Below are 21,408 nucleotides of genomic sequence, written 5' to 3'. Positions count from 1 at the left end.
TGTTGGCTAAGTGTGAACCTTATGCATTATGTTGCGATAAGTTGTAACACTTAAACAAAATAAAGAATCTGAATCTGAACATCGATTTGTAAGGCACAAATACCTGTGTACATGTCCGATACATGTTTAATATATTCTCAATCACAGATATAGTTCGGAATACACTTGGAAATAGGGATTTATACCATACATATATTGATGTACCTATCGTAGATGAATTGCCATCTCTGCATAATTATACACAATAAAATGTACATAATAAGTATATCCGCGGTGTTTAGAACTACATATACATGTACACGATTATTATATTGCTAATCACCAGTATATATCTTTGTCATTTAATTCTACTGTAATTTGGCGGTTCTAATTCTATATAACAAGTTTTTGAGAACCGTCATATCACAAATATTTATAATTTATCAGGAGTGGTATTTTTCGACCAATTTGGTTTTGATGAAATAAATTCAGCTTTCATATAATACAGTACATCCGACGACTTGTTGATATTTTCGCTCAAGTTCATTCATTAATGTCTTTACTTGAAAATAAAACATACACGGATCAGACGAAAAAAATGAGGCTGAAAATGTCAATGTCTTATACCAATAGCAGATATCAAGTATTGAAATCAGAATACTTCCGAATATAGCCAATGTCGTGCTGCGTTAATCTCTATACCTGTATACTGCTGTAACTAAAACGCGTGGTCAACCCTGGCTAATTAGGGGGCTAACCAGATTATGTAAGAAGGGTGTTTAGTGACCTGTCACGCTTTGTTGATTAGCACACGTCACGTGTCAAAATATCAGTCCACAGGTAAGTTATAGATGGACCATCATGTAATTGCCGTATAATGTCATATTCGTAAACAATTATAAGTCCTTGGTTTACAGTAAAATATACCGTTCGTACATAACATATACAAATGTAACAAGTGTATCAAGCACTACATGTATTTACTTCAGAAACACCCATGTATGCACTTCAGAAACACCCATGTATGCATTTGTACATGAAGATATATGTTTCTGGTTACATGTATATGTATTTTTATACCAGAAACTGCAAAATTATTTACAAATGGCATGTCGAGAAAGAACAATGCAAATGTAATGCACAATGTCAGGAATTTAACATTTCTGATAGTTGCTAGATTTCGGATATCCAATTCTTTAACCAATAATGATAATCTATATGACCAATAAATGTACTGTTGAAGATTGTTTAAAAAGAAGAGAAACACGTTTACAACTATAAATGAATTGTGTATTATATAATTCAAACTCGCAAGTTTTTTTTTTTTTTTTTTAACCCCCCGCCCTAATTTTTGTCTATGATCTGCGTGTATTGAACAACGAAATACATTATATACATATTTTGTTTCTTTTCGTTATGTTGAATTGGTTCTTGATTATACAGAAACATGTTCAAATGGATGATTAAATATGACCATTTTTTTCCGAATTCTTCTCCTTTTAAATTACATAGTGAAAATTGAATATTCTCGAAGTTTGATAATTAAGTAATTTGTTAAAACAGAGATTAGATTTCTAGTAAAAAGATACCGAGCCGTGCATGTTTAAAAGTTTACGCAAGGCAGAGATAATGATAATTTCATTATTAAAATCTCTGCACAAGGTGATGCCTTTAGACTGCTTATACATGTGTATTTTAGCCTACTGTATAGACCACTACAATCCGCAGGTGTCACAACACTTGACCATTAACCGACTTATTAACAACATAATTATGGGTAATTGGAAGTCGTGGGAAACATCCTGTAGCTTTCGCTGACCACAGGGGGTCCATCTCCATCCATACAGGTAAGAGTGACACGCGAGCTGATCCTCTGGTTGTACCTGGAAAACAAAGTACCTGGAAAGTGTCACTCAAACTGATACTACGACCAATCAAAACAATGCCCGCTCATCAGTCGGTGACTCTGTTGTCATGGCCTTGACTATTATCCAGTTTTATATGTCAACACGAAGAAAATAATTTTCAAGAATGAGTACCAGGTTTAGTTTTAAGTACTGCTAGTAACGACAGTGACCACTGTGCACACACACGGTCTACGTTAAAAAAGCTATGTTTTCAATCAAATGAAGTTGGTGATGGAAACTTAATTCCATAAGCAGATAAGCCGAGTTCTATTATTAATCAAGGTTAATCACATTTTACATTCGGTATATTACACCACGACAGAGACATACATAGTATACTATCTAAATCTCTGCGAAAGGATAGACCATTGATTATTTACTCATGATTACATGATAAGAACTGTGAACACTCGCTGTTTTCTGCCAGGTAAGGTAGGTCACTTATATCCGAGACATAAGAAACATATATTATTTCTTGAGACATAAATGGTATAAATAGCTATCTAAATCTCTATATGAAATAAAACAATTTGATTGAGTCGATTGATTGATATCAATTCCACTGGGATACCAACCTACAGGTATACAAGGGAGTCCATACAGGGATGTCACAGGTAGGTCTGATCAACCAACCGTGAAATACACACCCGTGTCAATGGTTGTCCCATGCCTTGTCCTGGGGCGTAGTACAGGTGTGAAGGCTATGTTACATAATTACACCGGACACCTGAGAATATGATGTGAATGATGAACAATTTAAAGTGCAACATTGGAGCGGTAGGACTACCACGTGCACGCGGCCAGTTATTTGGTTATTGTACGCAAAAAGCAAAGCTAGAATAAAACTAGAATAGTAAGTTTCGTATTCAATTTCGAGACCTCACATGAACCAAGCACTTAAAATCGTATACGTACATATGTATGCAGGCTAGTGCAGACCACATATTAATAGTTACAACATATATCTCAAGTTCCTTGTTCAACATTTATATTTGCATGTCGTTCTAAAGAGCCTGAATACATATGTAAGTTATGTTTGAATAGTTATTTATCGTTGAAAATGCCAACCAGAACACATTACATATGGTATCGAGAATCCTAAAATACTTAAAAGTGTTGCTTAAAATATGATGAAATGTAACTATCAATTGACTATTTTGCATATCATAAAGTGAATCTCAAAACATCTGACGAAAAAAATATTCAAAATACTAACTTTTTGACTCTGAAAACTGGACGAAATTCGAGATTTAGACACTGTATAATGCATATGGCTGCCGTGCGCTTGGAACACCGTAAGGTGCTTAGTAAGCTTGTATTATGAACAACATGCGAAATCAATAGTAAGGAAACATTTCTACTTCTCATTGTTTTGTTTAATCCAAACTGATTTCTGCTTAGAATGGATTTGTATCGCTTATTATTAAAGTAACCCGTATTCATGAATAGTCTGTTTCCTTATTATCAAAGTATCAATTTATTGCCCGCTCTGTGCATACTTTTTGCATAGTATAAATATATACTATCTGTATTAGGGCCATTATATCATTTTATTTATCTTGTACGTACAACTTAATATATATATTATACGTACAAGAAAGTACATGTATCATGAACGTACAACTCAGTATCTATGGCTTGTACATGTACATACAAGACATGTACGTACAAGATAACACCTTATATGTATAAGATAAATAAAATGACATAGTGGCCCTAATACGCCGCCGTGGGCTTTAGATGATACGTATATTTTAATTTTAAAAGCATGTTTTCGTGATTTACTGAAAAAGTCCTTTCCTATCATTATAATACCATCAACATATTGGTGATGACTTACCTATATCTACACCGTAGACAATTCAAACAAATTTGCCTAATAATCCATCCAATCTGGTTTGTAATAAAGCTGTAATAAAATCGTTTGAATGTTTAAATTTTATGTATGTTCAGAAACTTCTACACATGATATGTTCAAAGGCCTATTGAACTCAGTTTCTGTCAGCTGTCAAACTAATGTCAAAACTTCTATTCTTCTGACCATAAACATATATCGACATTCTCAAAATGGTTTATTTATTCTAACACTGAAACACGATCGTAAGAGGTTTGGAACAATGTGATACTTGCGTCTATAGGAGAACTGTTGGTAATTATACGACAAAAGAGGGTAAGAGCTTCTGAGAAACTTTGAAATTACATGTATATCGCTGAAAATATCATCAGTTAAAACTAATGACGCAATATCAATTAACTATGCGATATTGTGTATACGTCATGTACATAAATGTATATCTGGATAATAATGTCGGTCACAATGTCTTCCTTTCCCGATGATTTCAATATAACTGCGTTCGAAATATATATTTCTGGTTCAATCCTATATACCCCGTGACTTCCGGTAGAGATAGACTATCAAAAGATTTAAAATACAAATGAAACTAGAAATTTTGTTTTATGATTTAGACCTCGTAAGCCAGACAGAAGTAACCAAATGATGTCAACGAGGTCAGTTTATTAATTCTGATCATGGAATCACTGCTTATTCGTGTTTGTGTCATTATAAAGATATAAAAAGCAAGACCATCAGCGTGTGAATGTCATTATGACACATGTATTCATCTGCTAAATTTTGGGACAAAATTGTTAAAGGGTTAAAATCAAGATGCAGATAGTTGTGCATAGATCTATTTAGTTTTATTAGAAAATATAAAGCGTACCAAGTAGTACACATGATTATTGATCATTGAGTAATTTCACCAACGTACGTTTGGAATCCATGTCAGATTTAAGACTATTTATATATGTTTTCCGAGTATTTTGTTCTGCTATATATTTGAAAATTATAGCTTGTTTTTAAAAAATGTCATTATCAACAGGGACATGTGTAATCAAAACAACATAATCCTTGATCCCGGTATACGGTTGGCAATGCAACTATACAAAGTACATGAAAGTCTCCGCGTTAACTTCACGTTGTTAAATTACACTTACGTAATTGAAACGTACATGGTATGGATGTAAGAGTAAAGGCTCTTTCATTCTTCCGGAATCGTTATTTTGTATAATAGATAATATGATTTCCCGATATTTCACTCTGTACTTGTATATGTCTGTTCCAAATAAATGTCACAATGACCTTATTCAACTACAAGATACTACAAAAGGAATTTGTACTTACCGTGAACATTCAGCGTAATTCTAACATCTTCCTGTAAACAATTCATTTATGTGCACATATAGTCTTGTTGTCGATTCTTTTCCATTTTGTTAAAATAGATTATGAATATGAAAAAAGAAAATGATATACATTGTATAAGACTTACCATGCCATGACTTTTCGAAACTGCTTAAATGTCGTACTAGTAACTGTTCCCGCTCCGAGACAGATATGATCGGCGGGCGAATCCGCTCTGAGGGCGAGCGGTCTCGCTCCATGAGCGGGCGAATCCGCTCTAGGAACGAGCAGCCGAACTCGCTCTACGAGCGGGCGAACCCGCTCGTAGAGCGGGGAGGACAGCGGGCGGATCCGCTCTGTGAGCGATGGATCATCCTCCCGTCCCGCCGCGATCCCGCTCCAACCTCGCCGCGATCCCGCTCAAATTCCAAGCGAAAGCTCGAGCGATTTTTCGCCCGCGGAGCTATTTACTCCCAAATCACCCTTCGGGTACTGTATATTCTATTCTGAATTAATAGTTATGTGATTGGAGCTAGTGTAAAAATGTGTAAGCCAAGCCATGTACTGAAGAGAGTCAATTATATCAGATTATAAAAGACTAAAGATTCTTGAGGGACATACGAATTACAAAAATGAAGATGTTCCACAGCTGAAATTCCCGTCCCACAAATTTACCTATTAACTTAATAAATCAATATTTTTGTCAGGAATTTAAATTTTCTTTCATTGCATCTGCTCCAGCATGGGGCCTGAGAATGCCAATTATCCAGACTGAGTTGGTATTTCTTCAAGGATCATTAAAACTTACCTGTTTGCATACATTCGAAGGGGACAGTGTACTGAGCTATAAATTCATCTCCTATAAACTCATCGTCTAACACAGCAAATCGGACGAGGGCAAGCTCAGGTAGGTTGATCTGGAACTCGAAGCTCTCGTCAAAAATAGGACAGTAACCTGCCAATATAGAAGTAATAACATATAGAGCCCGTCAACACAGTCTTCTCTTTAGCAATCAATTCATTCGCTGGTACAAATTGGACTTAAACAATATTATTAATTTTCTATCTGAAACAACACATAAAATCATTTTTATGGGTAAAATTTTTTCTCAATTTGGGCTTTAAGGTAGAAAATTATAGTTGCAATATGTCAAAAATATTATATTTCAGTCAATTCGAAAGCTGATTTAGCAAAAAATCAGCGAAAATATCAACATTCATTTGAATACCATTATGAGGCACAGTCTTGGTCCGCTCCTCAGAGCAGTCAGCTGGGATCCCGGATATCTCTATGGTAACGTACGGGTCCGTAACGTCCCCTCGTGACCCTGATCCTTTTGGCTTCGGAAAATGTTGACCACTTATCACCTAGAATACAGAAAGGAAGGAATGTTATTGCTACAGGGGGGGGGGGGGGTTCCTGTAATAACTTAAACCTAATAACTACTTTCAGGATCTAATCCGGAAACAAGAGATCCCAGAGGATCTTTGTGCCACCAAGGATTGATCTATGTCTGACAATTGACAATAGGATCTTTTCTCTACTTTTCAAAATACAACTATCAAAATCCAAGATGGTGGCCTGTCAGCTATCTTATTGATCGATCGGTCCCAAAATGCAATATGCACAACTAGGGCCCAAGGAGAACCTACATAAGAAATTTAAGAAAGATTCCTTCAGTACTTTCTGAGAAATAACGGTAACAAGCTTCAACTACCAAAATCCAAGATGACAGCCAACTGTCCATCTTGGAAACCATCTGATGATGGTGGGCTAAAGATATCATCTACGGAAAATGTTACGGAAAATGTCAAAAGGAAATCAAAGGATACAAATGTGATTTCATGAATATAAACTACAGCAAATAGGTTCTAAACAGTAAATCACAAAATTTTACATCAGAATCTAAACAGAACTGAGGCACAGATGGATATCTTGGTCAATTTAACACCCAGACGGTGAGGTTTGTGGGTGAGAGTTACCTTAATATGGAGAATTTGAGGGGAAACCCCTGGAATGACTTCCTTCGTGTTTGCGCTGAAGTAAGCAATCTCCTCCCTCATAATGGACGGTTTGAGTATATAGCCACAGTTACCATTCTTCAAGAACCAACCATTGTAGAGGTCCATCATAAAGCCCGGTGTCTGGTAGTTCATCGCCACTGTCAAAAACAAAATTCTACTATCAAAAACACTAAAAATAATCGACTATCAAAAACAGTAAACAAAACCTTATTCCAAACATTTGATGAAAATGGTCTTGGAGTTTTACTTTTTGCAGAAAAATTCTGAAGCTCATATCAAACAACCTCGTGAAGTTTATCAAAATCATGTCAAATCTGTCTTAAGAAAGACGTTTTCAAGTGCTTCTACGATGATTCTCGAAAATAAAGCCCCGCGAATAAGTTTCAAATAGGAAATAACAGCTATACAATATTATTTTTACATCACAAAGAATTGAAACCCAGTTTGGCACTTACCCATCTGACACCCACAGTTCCAGAGGTCTCGTGGGTTGTAGTTACTCGAGTCCACCCTCATACTGTTGGGGTACACACGACTGAGAAAACGTTTGTTGTGGTTCACAAACTCTTCTGGACAGGTCATGGCTAGTTTCATAGCTACCGATTCGCTGAATGAACACATCTCCCAATATTTTTCTACAAGAAACACAAGTAATTATATTCCTACATTTTGTGTCTGCATCAAGTTTGACATATATATACATAAATTTATTCATTTATGATCAAGGGCTGTTAAGTATACAGTGAAACAAAGTTATAACGAACCCCTGGGGACCAATAAACATGTTATAAGCAAGTTCTTTATAAACATATTTTTTTGTATTTACATTTTGTAACTATACATTTTCTACAAAATATCAATTCCAGTTTGAGCTCTCGATAAATAATGGCATCACTGTCAATCTAGACATTAAATCAATTGATTATTTACATCATCAAATCAACCATACTTTTGAGTACATATATGGAGCCTTGCCCTAGTTTCATCAACATTCCTTCATTTGATGAAACTCCTTAAATCTCCATAGGAAAGCAATACAGAAGTTAAGAAAAAAATGTTCAGTTCAGGAACTTTCCTGAACTTCTGTAATGTTGTCCTCTGGGAATATATCAGATCAGAGTTTTCTTAGCTTAGTTCAGCAGTTTTCTTAAGGTAAGAAATATTCATGAAACTGAACATCTGATGAAGTTGATAGTATACACACCATAACGTACTCAAAACATCACATAACAAGAGGCCCATGGGCCTTAATGGTCATCTGACTATTGGCACAATACAACAACTCAAAGTATATGGTAGTGGCAAACAATTAAGGCAATACAAAATAACTCTTTTATTAGAAGAAGCTCAGGTTCTGATATATTTGATGAATTAGCTATGAATAAAGGTCCCCTGATCTCCACCATGCTACAAATCCATTATAACAGTCCCTAGGCCTCTGAGTTATTCATAAGAAGTCGTTTAAAAATCTTAGCCTATTTGACCCTAGTGAACTTGAATGAAGATCAAGGTCATTGATTTGACCTATAAACCTATACTGATTGTGTATCAAATATCCTTATATGAGTGTTTTCACCACCATCGTGAACAATTAGGTTAGGATGATATTTAGTCGATGTACAGTACTGGACAGTTATACTTACGGTTTTGTTGAGAAACTCGGAAGTCCTGGAACCTCACGGACACACAGTAGGTGACGAGGTCGGACAAATCCTTTCCTAGTTTAATTTGTTTATTAGCTGAACTGTCCTGGAAAAGTTATAAAAAAAGTTTACTGTAAATACCTCATTCCTGTCACTTCGTATAATCAAATATTTGTTGTATATTAATCACTATCTCCAGATAAATATTATATTTTTTACATTTTATATATCATAATGTTTAACGCAGGAATTTAAATATTCAACCATAGTGACAAGGTTTCTAAATTTGTCAATGAATTAAGGGTTACCATATTTGATGCAATAAGATCCCCATCCCTATAAACGCCCCTCTCCCCTTTTCAGGCCTCAATTTTGACTTACATACATGAAATCTGTGTAGGTCTCTTTATTTGATTTCTTTTGCAAATTGATTAATGTTTTACTCCATGCAATCATTACTTGAAAGGTTACTCCTATTTAGCACCCCTTCATTTTTTCAATTCCTTTGAAGTGCTTATTGGGTTGAATACGGTACTATCAATCTGGTTGTATCTGATATGCAGTTTTGTGTTTACTTTGGCTTTGTTGTTTTTCTTTTTCTCTCCTTCTGAGGATTCGTCTTCATCCGTGACATATTCCTCCTCTAAAACACAGTCCAGGGGTAGCTTCTTACTCTGTCAACACAAATTAATGTCAAAATTTAAATCTAAAGGTTTATATAAAAATAAATCATTTTAATAAACTATGATAGCAGAGAAGAAAATATAAAGTGGCCAGACAAGGTTTTACAACACAGAACACTCACAACTCTTGACCAAAGTTCTACCAGTTAACATATCTTTAATTAATCTAAATGACCACCAAATTGAATGTTCTGGCCAGTCATGTTTCACTATATTTTTCATAAAAAGATAGCTAAAATACTATTTTTCATGTCAAGTTTAACCTCTTAATGACCTTGACATACCCCTCTCGCTATGTGTGACCTTGACATATCAACCTTATGTATGACCTTGAACATACCAACCAACCTTATGTGTGACCTTGACATACCAGACCTTATGTATGTATGACCTTGACATACCAACCTTATGTATGACCTTGACATACCAACCTTATGTATGACCTTGACATACCAACCTTATGTGTGACCTTGACAATGCTCACCTTAATGACTACTTTACCGCGAGGTCTTCAGGCGCGACGGTAAATCGGATGCTCCTTGGTCAAAAGGTAAAAGGACTAGTCTATCACCAAATGTTGACTGCATACACTCGACCATGACTTTTTGTTGTTTGATACTACAGTGGTTCTCTATAGATAATATCAAGTGGGTATCTGGAAATTAAAAATTAATTACTGATTATGGCTGAATTGATAATATCGGCAAGTATTTGGAAATTAAATATTCATTACAAACGGTGTTATAAAAGGGGGGTTGAACTAAAAATCCCTGCACTGACCCACAACATGCCAGCTACAAGGTTTCAATATCTCTTTTGCACATTTTGAAAAAAAATATTAGCAGGTATCTGGAAATAAAACAATTAATTACAGAATTGGCTGAACTGATACCCAACAATTATCCTTCAACGTGCCAGCTTCAAGGTTTCAACAAATTTTACACAGTTGATGATATATGACCTTGCATGGAGGTCAAGGTAATCTAATACCCTTGTTCATCTTCAATATGCCATTTAGAAAGCTTCAACATTTCTATTGAACATTTTGAAGATAACTCACCTTGCATGAAGGTCAAGGTAATTTATTTGAACATTTCTGTAACCCTTCATCTCAAGTTGATAAAGGAATATTGTATCAGATTTCTATATCACTTAGTTTTTGATAAAAAAAAAGTTTAAAAAAAAAATTTAGATATCAAATTTGTATAACCCCTGACTTTTAAGTTGGATAAAGATTTGATGAAAATCTTCACACAAAAAGTACACAACATCCAGTTGAACTTTTATAGAAATTCAGTATTTTCAGGATATTTAGATTTCTTCACATTTATCACACAAGAGGTATATGATACAGATAGACAAGTGCCTTCAAATCCAAAAGTCAGATTTCATTGACAACATACTTCTCTGCCCAAATGTATGTCATATATAGCAGTTAACATCAGGACAGGTGGAAGTAGGTTTAGATTACATATATATCATAAAGCCAGTTATTTTCACAAAGAGGATATTTTTTGTAATTTCACAGGACAATGCTTTCAATGATTTTTTACAAGCTAAATTTTGAGAATTTACTGAGACATACAAACCCATAAAGCCTAAATATGTACATTTCAAGCCACTAAAATTCAATTTTCTTGATTCTAGAGAAAATAGCGGAAATTTTGACCCCAGAAAAAACTGCTACACGATATATCCTTACCTGTGTGTGTATACTTACTCGGATATATCAAATAAATGTTTGTTGATGGTTTCTATGACAGACACAAAGGTGATTTTGGTAGTTAGGGTACGGCCATGTTTGATGATTGGTTCTCCGTTAGGTCCATCCCAACAGTCCACTGTAAACAAACAGGTGAGGACAATTTAGTCCAATATACAGGTCAAGAAACTATAATAAGATTGATGTTGACAAAATATAACAGTTAAAACGACAATTTAATTTATATTATACAGGTGAAAAATCTTAATTAGATTGACGATGACAAAGTAAGAACAGGTGAGAAAAATTGAAATCAATATACAGGTGAAAAAACTATAATAAGATTGACAATGGTAAAGTTATAATAGTTAAGGACAATTTCATTCTTTATACAGGTGAAGAAACTATAGTTAGACTGATGAAATTATAACAGTCAAATATATGGACAATTTGATTTAACATACAGGTGAAAAAACAGAGAAAAACAAAGTCATTTCAACATATAAATCTAGATAAAAAAAACAAAACAATACGCAGATTATGTTGCAATAGAATATACAATTCAGTTGAAGTTTGTTTGAAAAGTAATCCAGGTGAAATTCTTTAGTCTCGTGTCCAGAACTTGAAACAGCTCTACAGGCTTTGGACATGGAGAGCTAGTGGTAGAATTGTATTGAGCAAGCTCTCAAGACACAATATTGTTGACATCTTATCCCAGAAAAAGTAAAACATTTCAATCTTCCTCCTCCTAAAAACTTACGATCCACATAGCGACATTCCTTATTAAGGGACCTGATGTCATATGCCTCTACACTATAAGGACCTTTGACCCCAGTGGGCCTTGTTTTACTGTCGGGCCAGTTAAAAACTTACAATCTACACAGCGACATCCCTTATTCAGGGCCCTAATGTATGCTTCTACACTAGAAGGACCTTTGACCCCAGTGGGCCTTGTTTTACTGTCGAGCCAGGTAAAAACTTACGATCTACACAGCGACATCCCTTATTGAGAGCCCTGATGTATGCTTCTACACTAGAAGGACCTTTGACCCCAGTGGGCCTTGTTTTACTGTCGGGCCAGGTAAAAACTTACGATCTACACAGCGACATCCCTTATTGAGAGCCCTGATGTATGCTTCTACACTAGAAGGACCTTTGACCCCAGTGGGCCTTGTTTTACTGTTGGGCCAGGTAAAAACTTACGATCTACACAGCGACATCCCTTATTGAGAGCCCTGATGTATGCCTCTACACTAGAAGGACCTTTGACCCCAGTGGGCCTTGTTTTACTGTCGGGCCAGGTAAAAACTTACGATCTACACAGCGACATCCCTTATTGAGAGCCCTGATGTATGCCTCTACACTAGAAGGAGCTTTGACCCCAGTGGGCCTTGTTTTACTGTCGGGCCAGGTAAAAACTTACGATCTACACAGCGACATCCCTTATTGAGAGCCCTGATGTACGCCTCTACACTAGAAGGTCCTTGTAATTGGTCTTTCATTAAATACCTGAAAAAATAACAATAAAACAATAAACAAATATCAGTACCTTACAAATGCCAGGGAGGGGTATGGCTGTCAAGAGATTCAGGTGCAGGTTATACGCAAAATCAAAACCCACAGTGGGTATTTGTCAGTTCCTGAACTTAGGTCAGTGGTTTTTCTCCTAGTACTGTGGCTTCCCTCAACCACCTACCCCAGACAAGTCCTAATAGTACCCTGGCTGTTAATATGCATCAAGCATAATAAGCCAAATTCAACCTCATTTTGGCCTCAACCTTACAAGCAAGAGATGAAGAGTCAATGAACGGTCAAAACCTTCTATCAATTGGCCATCCAATAACATGTAGTGACCTTATAATGTCTATTTGGCTTGGCTATAATGGTTTAATATTCTATTAATTAACAGCCAGGATCATTCATAATGTGCCGTGTTTAGAAGGTGAAGGAAAGCCAGAGTACTCTGAGATAAGCCATCAACTAGCAGCCAGTATCTGTCCAACATGGAACTTGAACTTATGACCCGGAGATGGAAGGCTTATGGCAATGTGTCGGGGGACAATTTTCTGCTTGGCCACTTCAGCCCTAGCTATATATTCATATTCATCAGGATTGATATTGAAACGCTGTACCGTGTAGCTTCTCTGTTATAACTTCAGAGTTCCACTGAAAGTATACCACATAAATTGATGGTAATTGTGGTAATATGTCGAGACATCTTAACCACTCGGTCACCACGTATTATGTGAACTGGCTATGTCCTTACATATTATGTGAACGCGCTATGTACTTACGTATTATGTGAACTGGCTATGTACTTACGTATTATATGAACTGACTATGTACTTATGTATTATGTGAACTGGCTATGTACTAACGTAAACTGTATTATATGAACTGACTATGTACTTATGTATTATGTGAACTGACTATGTACTTATGTATTATGTGAACTGGCTATGTACTTACGTATTATGTGAACTGGCTATGTACTTATGTATTATGTGAACTGGCTATGTACTTACGTATTATGTGAACTGGCTATGTACTTACGTATTATGTGAACTGGCTATGTACTTACGTATTATGTGAACTGGCTATGTACTTACATATTATATGAACTGGCTATGTACTTACATATTATGTGAACTGGCTATGTACTTACGTATTATATGAACTGGCTATGTACTTACATATTATATGAACTGGCTATGTACTTACGTATTATATGAACTGACTATGTACTTATGTATTATATGAACTGGCTATGTACTTACATATTATATGAACTGACTATGTACTTACGTATTATATGAACTGGCTATGTACTTACATATTATGTGAACTGGCTATGTACTTACATATTATATGAACTGACTATGTACTTATGTATTATATGAACTGGCTATGTACTTACGTATTATATGAACTGGCTATGTACTTACGTATTATATGAACTGGCTATGTACTTACATATTATGTGAACTGGCTATGTACTTATGTATTATGTGAACTGGCTATGTACTTATGTATTATGTGAACTGGCTATGTACTTATGTATTATGTGAACTGGCTATGTACTTATGTATTATGTGAACTGACTATGTACTTATGTATTATGTGAACTGACTATGTACTTATGTATTATGTGAACTGGCTATGTACTTACATATTATGTGAACTGGCTATGTACTTATGTATTATATGAACAGACTATGTACTTATGTATTATGTGAACTGACTATGTACTTATGTATTATGTGAACTGACTATGTACTTATGTATTATGTGAACTGGCTATGTACTTATGTATTATATGAACTGACTATGTACTTATGTATTATGTGAACTGGCTATGTACTTATGTATTATATGAACTGGCTATGTACTTATGTATTATGTGAACTGGCTATGTACTTATGTATTATGTGAACTGGCTATGTACTTACATATTATGTGAACTGACTATGTACTTACGTATTATATGAACTGGCTATGTACTTACGTATTATATGAACTGTGACTATGTACTTATGTATTATATGAACTGGCTATGTACTTACATATTATGTGAACTGACTATGTACTTACGTATTATGTGAACTGGCTATGTACTTACATATTATGTGAACTGACTATGTACTTATGTATTATATGAACTGGCTATGTACTTACGTATTATATGAACTGACTATGTACTTATGTATTATATGAACTGGCTATGTACTTATGTATTATGTGAACACGCTATGTACTTACGTATTATATGAACTGACTATGTACTTACGTATTATGTGAACTGGCTATGTACTTACGTATTATGTGAACTGGCTATGTACTTACGTATTATGTGAACTGGCTATGTACTTACGTATTATGTGAACTGGCTATGTACTTACGTATTATGTGAACTGGCTATGTACTTACATATTATATGAAACTGGCTATGTACTTACATATTATATGAACTGGCTATGTACTTACATACTATGTGAACTGGCTATGTACTTACATATATTGTGAACTGGCTATGTACTTACGTATTATGTGAACTGGCTATGTACTTATGTATTATATGAACTGGCTATGTACTGTACTTATATTATATGAACTGGCTATGTACTTATGTATTATATGAACTGGCTATGTACTACATATTATATGAACTGGCTATGTACTTTATGTATTATATGAACTGGCTATTGTACTTACATATTATATGAACTGGCTATGTACTTATGTATTATGTGAACTGGCTATGTACTTATGTATTATATGAACTGGCTATGTACTTACATATTATGTGAACTGGCTATGTACTTACGTATTATGTGAACTGGCTATGTACTTACATATTATATGAACTGGCTATGTACTTACATACTATGTGAACTGGCTATGTACTTACATTATATGTGAACTGGCTATGTACTTACATATTATATGAACTGTCTATGTACTTAACGTATTATATGAACTGGCTATGTACTTACGTATTATATGAACTGGCTATGTACTTACATATTATATGAACTGGCTATGTACTTATGTATTATATGAACTGGCTATGTACTTATGTATTATGTGAACTGGCTATGTACTTACATATTATGTGAACTGGCTATGTACTTACATATATGTGAACTGGCTATGTATACATATTATATGAACTGGCTATGTACTTATGTATTATATGAAACTGGCTACTGTACTTACATATTATGTGAACTGGCTATGTACTTACGTATTATATGAAATGGCTATGTACTTACATATTATATACTTACTATGTACTTATGTATTATATGAACTGGCTATGTACTTACATATTTTATGAACTGGCTATGTACTTACGTATTATGTGAACTGGCTATGTACTTACGTATTATATGAACTGGCTATGTACTTACGTATTATATGAACTGGCTATGTACTTACGTATTATATGAACTGACTATGTACTTATGTATTATGTGAACTGACTATGTACTTATGTATTATGTGAACTGGCTATGTACTTAAGTATTATATGAACTGGCTATGTAACTGGCTATGTACTTACGTATTATATGAACTGGCTATGTACTTATGTATTATATGAACTGGCTATGTACTTACATATTATGTGAACTGGCTATGTACTTACGTTATGTGAACTGGCTATGTATTATGAAACTGGCTATGTACTTACGTATTATGTGAACTGACTATGTACTTACATTATTATGTGAACTGGCTATGTACTTACATATTATGTGAACTGGCTATGTACTTACGTATTATGTGAACTGGCTATGTACTTACGTATTATGTGAACTGGCTATGTACTTACGTATTATGTGAACTGGCTTTGTACTTACGTATTATGTGAACTGGCTATGTACTTACGTATTATTATTATGAAACTGCTATGTACTTATATTTGACAACTGATATGTTGTTACCATATCAAATATGTCACATTACTCTGATAGTAACTGGCTATGTACTTACGTATTATAAACTGAAAAACATGGAAAAATTACAAAATTTTGACTATGTGTAACTGCTATGTACTTACGTAGATATGAATGATATGTAATTTGTATGTACTACGTATTTATGAGAAATGCTTGTCCTTACGTTTTATTGAACACTAGGTACTTAGATTTATATGAACTGCCTTACGTATATGAACTGACTTGTACTTACTTAAATCTTCGACTTATGTATTATGTGAACTGACATTGACATCTAACCTTAAAATCCTTCGACCTTGACATCTAACCTTAAAATCCTTCAACCTTGACATCTAACCTTAAAATCCTTCACCTTAAATTTAACCTTAAAATCCTTCACATCTTGACATCTAACCTTAAAATCCTATCGACCTTGACATCTAACCTTAAAATCCTTCAACCTTGACATCTAACTTAAAATCCTCGACCTTGACATCTAATCCTTACACCTTGAATCTTACCTTAAAATCCTTCAACCTTGACATCTAACCTTAAAATCCTTCAACCTGACACTACCGTACCCTGAATCCTTGACATCTAACCTTAAAATCCTTCAACCTTAAAATCCTGACATCTAACCTTAAAATCATTCGACCTTGACATCTAGCCTTAAAATCCTTCAACCTTGACATCTAACTTTGAAATCCTTTGACCTTGACATCTAACCTTAAAATCTTTCGAACTTCATTGACATCTAACCTTCATAATGCCATAAATACTTTGACCTTGACATCTAACCTTAAAATCCTTTGACCTTGACATCTACCCTTAAATCTTTCGAACTTCATTGACATCTAACTTTCATAATGTAACAAAATAGGTGTACCTTAGGTATTGGGATATATTATATCAATGGTTGTTTTTGCGGGAATAGTTTTTTCATTTTGTTTCTTTATTTTTTTTTTTCTTCGATACACAAAATATTGAAAAAGCTTCATACAAACTCTGAAGGTCATATTGCAAAATTTTTAAAACTGCTAAAATCTAATTTTCGTTTTTAGTTAAAAACTCAGAATTTTTTCCCAAATAAATAACAAACTAAGAAAATTTCAAATTGGAATTGGGCAACAAAATACTTTGAACTAAATAATGTCCGAGACTAAATTAATTCAATTCGAACTAAATAATGTCCGAGAGTTAATCAATTTAGTTCAGATATGAGTGCTAGACTCAGCTAGTATCATTCTAATAGAAATATATTACATAACCACATTCAGCTAGCTAACACAAAGACAGATGTCTATATACGACAGACAGACTTCATTATCTTTATAGATGATAAAATCTGGAATGTTAATTAAATAGCTCTTTGATTATTTTGAAGAGTTTTCATTCTTAAAGCAGCTACCGTATTTATCGTAATTATAGCACCCAGCACGGTTAAAAGTTGTAACAAGGGATAATATGGGATACAATGCTGATGTTATAAGAATCACACAATTGTAAAAATTTGATAAATCCATGGGATGGGGGGGGGGTATGGTTGGATATAACTTCAACTCCTGCTAGAGGAGAGGAGCACTTAATTACAGGGAAGTGGCGCTATAATTACGCAGAATACGATATATACATCCCGTTATTGATTTTGCATAATTCCTTACTGGTTTAAATCTTCTAGGATGGGTTAATTAATATGATTTTCGTTATTGTGAAGATTTTCTTTAGTAGTTATAAAGCTTTGAAAGCCCAGGGAAACAAATATTCACCCCAAAGAAGGACTATATCTATTCAAGTTAATACATTTACTTCTCTAAGGAAATTCAATTAAAAGCTGAAATTTATGCTTAGGCCAAAAAAAATTGAATGTCTGTTTAGGGTTACAAGACTGACTCTAATTTTTACCCCCTGTCCCTAATTTTTTCCCACTTTTCTACGAAAAAAAATAACTAAAAGTTGGGAATTCAATCTCAGACTCCGGTTTCAGCCATTATTTTAGAGTGAAAGACACTAAAAAAAATCCTCACGACCTACCGACCCTATTTTTTTTTGTCAATATAACCCTAAACAGACACATTATTTTTTTGGGCACATATGTGTCATACACTTGTTGCATTAACTCAATCATCCCTGAAATTTCATAATAAACTAGTCCAATCTTTGATTTAGAAGAGTCCAAACATGTCTACAGGGGTGAATAAGTTAGGCTCCCAATGGCCCTTTGGCAATCCAATAATGAAAAGTTATTTAAAACCTACATGTACCTTCTTATATACTCGATAATTTACTGTGAAAATTGGAAAATGTCTATCATTGTTTACTTGAAAATCAACACAAAGCAGCATATGAAAACTGTTGGTCTACATTTAATAAGTATGAAGGCATGCCCCTGTTACTCTTGGCGCCAGTGTCTTCTACAATGCAGTGTTTTGTATTCCCTGGAGTGATGACATGCTAGCAACAAACGACTGTTATATATGGACAATCTATAACATAATCCAATCTAGAACTATTCAAATCCTGCATTAATCCGATAATACCCAGAATTCGTTTTGTACAAATGTAGTCTTGATAAGTTAATTAAGTTTTGGCATTTTTCAAAGAATTATCAAGGGTGCTGTTGGAGTCTTCTGATGAAGTAGTAGCAATATCTACAGTAATTTGAACCATGAACCCAGTATGGTGAAATTTAACATCTGTAATACTAATAATTAATTTTTCTTTGTTTCTGGCTTTCTGATTGGCCTATTCATTTTTTGCATTCCACAATGAAAAAAAATTTCCGGGAATGGTGCAGAAATCCGACGTTATCGTGACGTCATAATAGACGCATTTACGTTGCGCATTGATTTGACAAAATAATCCCTTGGAAAAATCAATGGAATCGTATATGTAAACGTATTTCAATTTATAAAATACCTTGGAAAAATCAATGGCCTGGAAAATTAATTATAAGCATTAAAGTCAATTTTTTTTAATTCCATCGGAATTTCTTTCATACCCTGATGAAATTAAAAAATAGTGACTTCAATGATTAATTAATCAATTTTCTTTCGTGTGCGATTTACTTTTGGGAATTTCACGATCCACTTAAATTTGCGAAAGTTCATCCCCACAAATTATCATCTACATTATATCTATTGATAGGATCTTCACTACTTGTTTTTTTTTTTTTTGAAAAATAATGAAATTTAATAGCCGCAGAAGAAAGTTAGTTTAAAGTAACTAGAATCATAAACTCAGTATAGAAAACAAACTATCTTTGCTGAATGTCTAACAACTTGAATCATGAATCAAAAACAAAGTTGAGAGTCAAATTTCAAAAATATATCTTACATAATCCAGTTGAGCCTCGTTAACTTATCTAACTCAAAGACCTCGTTAAGTTCAAAATATTTTATTGGACTAGGTTAAAATTTTATGCAGTCAGATCTGTCTGTAAAGACCACCCAAGAGACAAAGGGAAATGATTTGAAAATGCATTGAAATTGACAATTTTAGACCCGAAAATAATGGTCTTTGTTGAGAAGGTGGTCTCTATACAGAGGTGGTCACTAAGGCAGGTTTCACTGTATACAGGTATTCATGATTCAATAACTTGAATAGTTTGATAATTGAAGTGATACCATGGTCTATTAACTCATTCACCCCTAAAGTCACATTTAGACTCTTCTAAATCAAAGATTAGACCGGTCCATTATGAAATTTCAGGGTTGATGACAACATTTCTCAGAATTTAATGCTGTAATATCTATATATATTAATAACATCAATAAACATCAATAAACATCTCCTGAAGAACAGCGGCAGCTGGGAAAACGTTAGAGATTGATCACAAATTTGTTTTAGTTTTGTTTTTTCTATTTAAATTCCATCACAAGGATATTTCAACATTGCCATTAACATATCAACATTTATTTATTAAATATATATATATACTACTGTCATATTTTCAATAAATTTAACAAAAATGTTAATAAAATCCATCTTACCATCAATACCAAGATGGCCTTTCAATTTTCCATCTTTAGAAGGCTCAAATTTATTTATTATTTCCAAACATTTCTCTTTTGTTACTTTCTGCATCTGTAAAGGAAGTAAAACATAAAATTAAAAACCGGCAATTACAACAGACATAATTCAAACTTTATTTAAAAATTTAACACCTAAAAGTATGAGACACCTATAAAACATAGGAGTTGATGTAGCAGACATACATAAATAATCCTTAGTTTGTTGAGATGAGCTGTAGGTTATTTCTAAACATTTTATTCAGTATGGAAAATATGGTTTATGTAATGGTATTATCACACAACCAATTAACACTTTATGTTTGACATTTCAGTGACTAATATGATATATGCATTGTCACCTTCATCAGACAATCTGAAAGTAATCTCTCAAATTTGCAGGTAAAGGAAGCCATCTATATATGATGCAATGGGCCTGTATTAAATCAAGACGAGACGGCATATAAGACTGTTGTATATATATTCGATCATGTCATAGACCGAGAGTATCAAAACCGAGTCATTTCGGCCATTAAAATGCTTATGATAGCATATTGTTGTATAAGCCCCGATCTTTGTACAAGCATCGATCTTTGCATATCATTTCAAAGACAGCACATACGTTTTTACACCTTGATGTTTTAATGCTACCTGATAATTTTTTCTGATGAAGGTGACAGGATACACAGTGTACAATATCATTTCATAGCCATGTTTTACATTGCATATTATTGGCAGAGAAAATGTATATTGAGCAGTGACAAGATGATGTGCTTAGAAACTGCTGGACACATTATGAAAAACTGTACTCTCTAATCCACTCATCCAATATAAGGACTGAATAAA

At 34.1% G+C, this 21,408-nt stretch overlaps 1 protein-coding gene and 1 long non-coding RNA gene across 3 annotated transcripts in view; both read right to left on the bottom strand.

The window, feature by feature from the left end:
• Positions 1-521: 521 nt before the first annotated feature.
• Positions 522-5,567, bottom strand: LOC138330230 (uncharacterized). 2 transcript variants are annotated; one of them, XR_011209542.1, is made up of 3 exons: positions 3,727-5,567; positions 2,462-2,613; positions 522-1,862 (listed from the first exon to the last, which is right to left on the bottom strand). It is a non-coding gene; the product is annotated as an uncharacterized lncRNA (long non-coding RNA). The 2 variants fall into 2 exon arrangements; XR_011209541.1 differs by having other exon boundaries at positions 522-2,613.
• Positions 5,568-5,596: 29 nt separating this feature from the next.
• LOC138329861 (inactive phospholipase C-like protein 2) overlaps positions 5,597-21,408 on the bottom strand; it is a 71,014-nt gene continuing 55,202 nt past the window's right edge. Inside the window, 13 exon segments of the mRNA XM_069277151.1 lie at positions 5,597-5,628; positions 5,873-6,019; positions 6,294-6,432; positions 7,048-7,226; positions 7,545-7,724; positions 8,733-8,838; positions 9,308-9,406; positions 9,900-9,932; positions 9,934-10,066; positions 11,133-11,256; positions 12,541-12,626; positions 16,611-16,620; positions 20,545-20,638. Of these exon segments, the coding sequence (XP_069133252.1) occupies positions 5,597-5,628; positions 5,873-6,019; positions 6,294-6,432; positions 7,048-7,226; positions 7,545-7,724; positions 8,733-8,838; positions 9,308-9,406; positions 9,900-9,932; positions 9,934-10,066; positions 11,133-11,256; positions 12,541-12,626; positions 16,611-16,620; positions 20,545-20,638 (1,362 nt within the window).

Source organism: Argopecten irradians, chromosome 8, assembly GCF_041381155.1.
Source record: "Argopecten irradians isolate NY chromosome 8, Ai_NY, whole genome shotgun sequence".
In the NCBI taxonomy this organism is placed as follows: domain Eukaryota; kingdom Metazoa; phylum Mollusca; class Bivalvia; order Pectinida; family Pectinidae; genus Argopecten; species Argopecten irradians.
This window is presented reverse-complemented; position numbering and strand designations above follow the sequence as displayed.